At 34.6% G+C, this 4,704-nt stretch overlaps 1 protein-coding gene across 1 annotated transcript in view; it reads right to left on the reverse strand.

Annotated features, from left to right (window-relative positions):
* The window catches only part of LOC132177954 (oligopeptide transporter 4-like), a 3,644-nt gene extending 2,667 nt beyond the window's left edge, over positions 1–977 (reverse strand). Inside the window, exon 1 of the mRNA XM_059590425.1 lies at positions 962–977. Within this exon, the coding sequence (XP_059446408.1) occupies positions 962–977 (16 nt within the window). The remainder of the gene's footprint in view (positions 1–961) is intronic.
* Between the last annotated feature and the right edge of the window lie 3,727 nt (positions 978–4,704).

The following is a 4,704-nucleotide window of genomic DNA, read 5'->3' on the forward strand; positions in this document are numbered from 1 at the left end:
TTTGACGTTCAATATATTTTAAGTTTTGGGGTGATGTGTTTTATTCCATATATAATCAGTGGAGGAATATGTTAAATAATGGAGTGTGGCCTGCTAGTTTAATTTATTGTTAATTTCTACAGGGAAAAGATTTAGGGAAAGAATATATATGTAGGGTTTCTAGCTACTTTCTATGTAATATTGGATTAGCAAAATTAATGATTTTATTTATTCTTTTAATAATTATATATTTAGTTTCCTAACTTAATTAAAATGTAAGGCATGGTGTTCATGAGTTCCTTTTTCTTTCTTCATCTTCTAGTCTTCTCGTGTTCTTTCTCCACTGACTGCAATACAAGAAGTTGAGCTTCTTCCTCAAGATATCCGAGATTGAAGAAAGCAAACAGGTATCTTATTACTTAAACATATGTACGTGATCATAATTAAGGTTCATTCTGAGTTACTAATGTTGATGGTCGTTATATATATATAATTAATAAGACAATATATGGTTTTCTTCAACCTTATTTTTGGTAATTATATCCTTACAGATTAATTTGGAGGCTAGCTAGGGTCTTATATTTCAGAGTTTCATCTTGTCTTTTCTCCATGGATTAAACTCAAGAAATTGACAATTCTTTCCTATATATGTAATTCAAAGAGGGAGATTCCTAGCTACCATTATCGATCTATGCATTAATTGCAAAAGTAGCCAGCTACTTACTTAGGGTTTGCTTGTTCCAATATATTGGTGCAATATAATTAATTTGATCTTTATCTCCCAAAAGAAGTTTGAACACAATTGTGTTATATATAGACCCTATTTTTCAATTTTGTCATCAACTATTTATTATTATGGTTGTTTTCATACCAAAAGAATTAATTAATTAAAGAGGTCGATCCCTCATAAGACTAACTGGCTAGGTCATTAGTATATATGGGATAAGTATATATTGAATAAAAATTAGACAGAGCTATATACCTAGGCAGCTTTCCATTTTTGTCTAACGTGAATATATATATGGTTCCAATTTTTCGGATCCAAGCTTTAATGCATGTTTATAAGATATATATCTGTACTCCGGCCGGTTGGGACAGGAATATATAGGTCCAGGAGTAGAATAACCATTTCTATGGTTTGCTTTGTCTTTTATATATTCTCCGAATAATCATTCTTGTCTTAATTCTGAGGAATTGCTACTTTTCGTGGGGAATAAAATAGCCCTAATTTTTTTTTTTTATTCTACAAAATCTTCTATTTTATTTTCTGGGCAAAAAAAGAAAAGAAAAATTCTCCTCGTGGAAGGGGAACTGCCCTCAGTGCCAATTAGGGGTGGAGCAACCATACTCGGTGGAAATCAAGGGTGGCCACAACTAACCCTAATCAAGGGTGGTTGTGACCACCCTTCCGAAGGGCTTTGAGGGTGATGTGACTTGTGCTTTTGTTGGGGAGGCGCGTGGTCGGCCACCAATTTGGATTTTTTTTTGTTTTGTTTTTGGCCTAAAATAATAATGACTTTTTGGAAATAATTTTTAAAGTTATTTAATTTAAGAAATTTGGGCAAAATATGATTTAATTTCAGTTAAAAAAAAAAAAAAAAAAAATTGGTCATTGCTGTGTTGCATGTCACCAAACGAAAGAATAGAAATGATCATTCCATTCCAGTTTCTTGTATTCCTAGTAAAGTAATGCTATACACCATCCTTTTATCCCTCAAAGCTGATGTGGCTTTTAAAATCATCCGTAAATTTTGATCAAATGATAATTTTAGAGAAATGCTAGGGGTCAATAAGTTTTCCATATTTGACTTATATTCTTATACAAATTCAATAGATCAACAATTAGATTTGTGGGGTCCATTATTGACTTATGTGAGGTTAATATAAGTTGACAAATCTAATTGTTGATTTGTAAAATGAGATGAGCCAAATATGAGAAAAATATTGACCCCTAGCATTTTTCATAGTTTTAAAAACTACATAAGCTTCGAGAGATAAAATGATAAGTGTGCGTGTAGCATTACTCATTCCTATTCTTAAGGAATCACCATTCTCTTGCACATTTCTTGTCGATGTCTATTGCAAATCTATTATTAAATCTATAGGACATGCACGCCTCATTTATGGAGCTAGATAGATAAGAAATGTGTAAGAAAAGAAAATAAAAGCAAACATTTTTCTATGGACATAAAAGAAAGAGAAAGAAAGGAAAATGACTATTTATCATGATGAAGGTCAATCTTTGAGAAAGCATAACAAAGTGTGATAAATCAATGCACTCACACAATTTTTCTCGGATATCATTCTTGAAGTTTGAGTTCTCAGGAAAAATGGTGGTGGATAATATTAAATATAAGGCTGAAAAAGTATTTTGGGGAAACTCCAACCTCAAAATTGTTTCCTCAGTGTTTGTCTTGAGACTTTTATAAGAGTAGTGACCCGACAAGAACTTGGGTCTTCGCTTGCATGAAGCAAACATCTTTTCGATTCCCTTTTGATTCTGGCTCCATTGTGTCTGAAGGAGGGGAAAACAAAAGAGAAATAATGTGCATGGTCATATCGGTTGAGAAAAAGGCTTCTACCAAAACTCTCACGTTTTTTTTTTCTTCATATTTTTCAACCTTCTAAATTCTAAAATAGTAGCATAATTCATTCTAATTACCATGGAAAGACAGTATAGTTGTCCTTGAAATTGATCAAGGTACACAAGAAAATCTACTATAATTGAATTAATCAGGTGAATTTTCTTGCATGCAATATTGTTCAGCACTCTAGGTTACTAATATCTAAATTTCAAGAGGAATCCTACACTTATTTGGAATTACTCATATTTCTTTACACAATTTTTCACACTCATAGGTGGCTTTTAAAACCACAATTGGATCAAAATCCAATAAAGATCCATCTCATATCCAATCACTACAAGAAACTGACTCATCAGGGGCGACTCATTAGGGGCGACTATAAAGTCGCCCCTAATACTCAACTATTAGGGGCGACTTTTGAAAGTCGCCCCTAATAGTTATGTATTAGCGTCCACATCCAAGTGGACGCTAATAGTCGACCCAAAAGATGAATAATAGCGTCCACTCTAAGGTGGACGCTAATAACTCGACCCTAATATACTCGCGGGAAATATTCAAAAGGCGGGAAAAAGATCATTAGCGTCGACTTTTCAAGTCGACGCTAATGCCTAATCATTAGGGTCGACAAAGTCGACCCTAAAGAGTGTATGGATGAATTAAAAAAAATTTTAAAAAAAATCATTTTATTTACCAATAGCGTCCACTAAGAGTGGACGCTGAAGAGTGATCATTAGGGTCGACTCTAGAGTCGACCCTAATGCCTACGTATTAGGGTCGACAAAGTCGACCCTAAAGAGTGTATGGATGAATTAAAAAATTAAAAAAAAAAATCATTTTATTTACCAATAGCGTCCACTAAGAGTGGACGCTAAAGAGTTATCATTAGGGTCCACTCTCAAGTCGACCCTAATGCTTAAGTATTAGGGTCGACAAAGTCGACCCTAAAGAGTGTGGGGAGGAATTAAAAAAAATTAAAAAAACCTAATATTCATAACCAATAGCGTCCACTTTTAGTGGACGCTAAAGAGTTATCATTAGGGTCGACTTAAGTCGACCCTAATGCTTCGACAAAGTCGACCCTAAAGAGTGTGGGAGGAATTAAAAAAAATTAAAAAAAAAATCATTTAACCACCAATAGCGTCCACTTTTTGTGGACGCTAAAGAGTTATCATTAGGGTCGACTCTCAAGTCGACCCTAATGCTTAAGTATTAGGGTCGACAAAGTCGACCCTAAAGAGTGTGGGGAGGAATTAAAAAAAATTAAAAAAACCTAATATTCATTTAACCAATAGCGTCCACTTTTAGTGGACGCTAAAGAGTTATCATTAGGGTCGACTCTCAAGTCGACCCTAATGCTTAAGTATTAGGGGCGACAAAGTCGACCCTAAAGAGTGTGTGCAGGAATTAAAAAAAATTAAAAAAAAAATACATTTAACCACCAATAGCGTCCACTCTTAGTGGACGCTAAAGAGGTATCATTAGGGTCGACTTGAGAGTCGACCCTAATTCCTATGTATTAGGGTCGACAAAGTCGACCCTAAAGAGTGTGTGCAGGAATTAAAAAAAGTTAAAAAAAAATAATATTCATAACCAATAATGCCCACTCAAAGTGGACGCTAAAGAGGTATCATTAGGGTCGACTCTCAAGTCGACCCTAATGCTTAAGTATTAGGGTCGACAAAGTCGACCCTAATGAGTGTCGGGAGGAATTAAAAAAAATTAAAAAAACCTAATATTCATAACCAATAGCGTCCACTCAAAGTGGACGCTAAAGAGGTATCATTAGGGTCGACTTTAGAGTCGACCCTAATGCCTATGTATTAGGGTCGACAAAGTCGACCCTAAAGAGTGTGTGCAGGAATTAAAAAAAATTAAAAAAAAAATACATTTAACCACAAATAGCGTCCACTAAGAGTGGACGCTAAAGAGGTATCATTAGGGTCGACTTGAGAGTCGACCCTAATTCCTATGTATTAGGGTCGACAAAGTCGACCCTAAAGAGTGTGTGCAGGAATTAAAAAAAATTAAAAAAAAATACATTTAACCACCAATAGCGTCCACTAAGAGTGGACGCTAAAGAGTTATCATTAGGGTCGACTCTCAAGTCGACCATAATGCTTAAGTATTAGTCGACCCTAAA

Source organism: Corylus avellana, chromosome ca4, assembly GCF_901000735.1.
Source record: "Corylus avellana chromosome ca4, CavTom2PMs-1.0".
Classification (NCBI taxonomy): domain Eukaryota; kingdom Viridiplantae; phylum Streptophyta; class Magnoliopsida; order Fagales; family Betulaceae; genus Corylus; species Corylus avellana.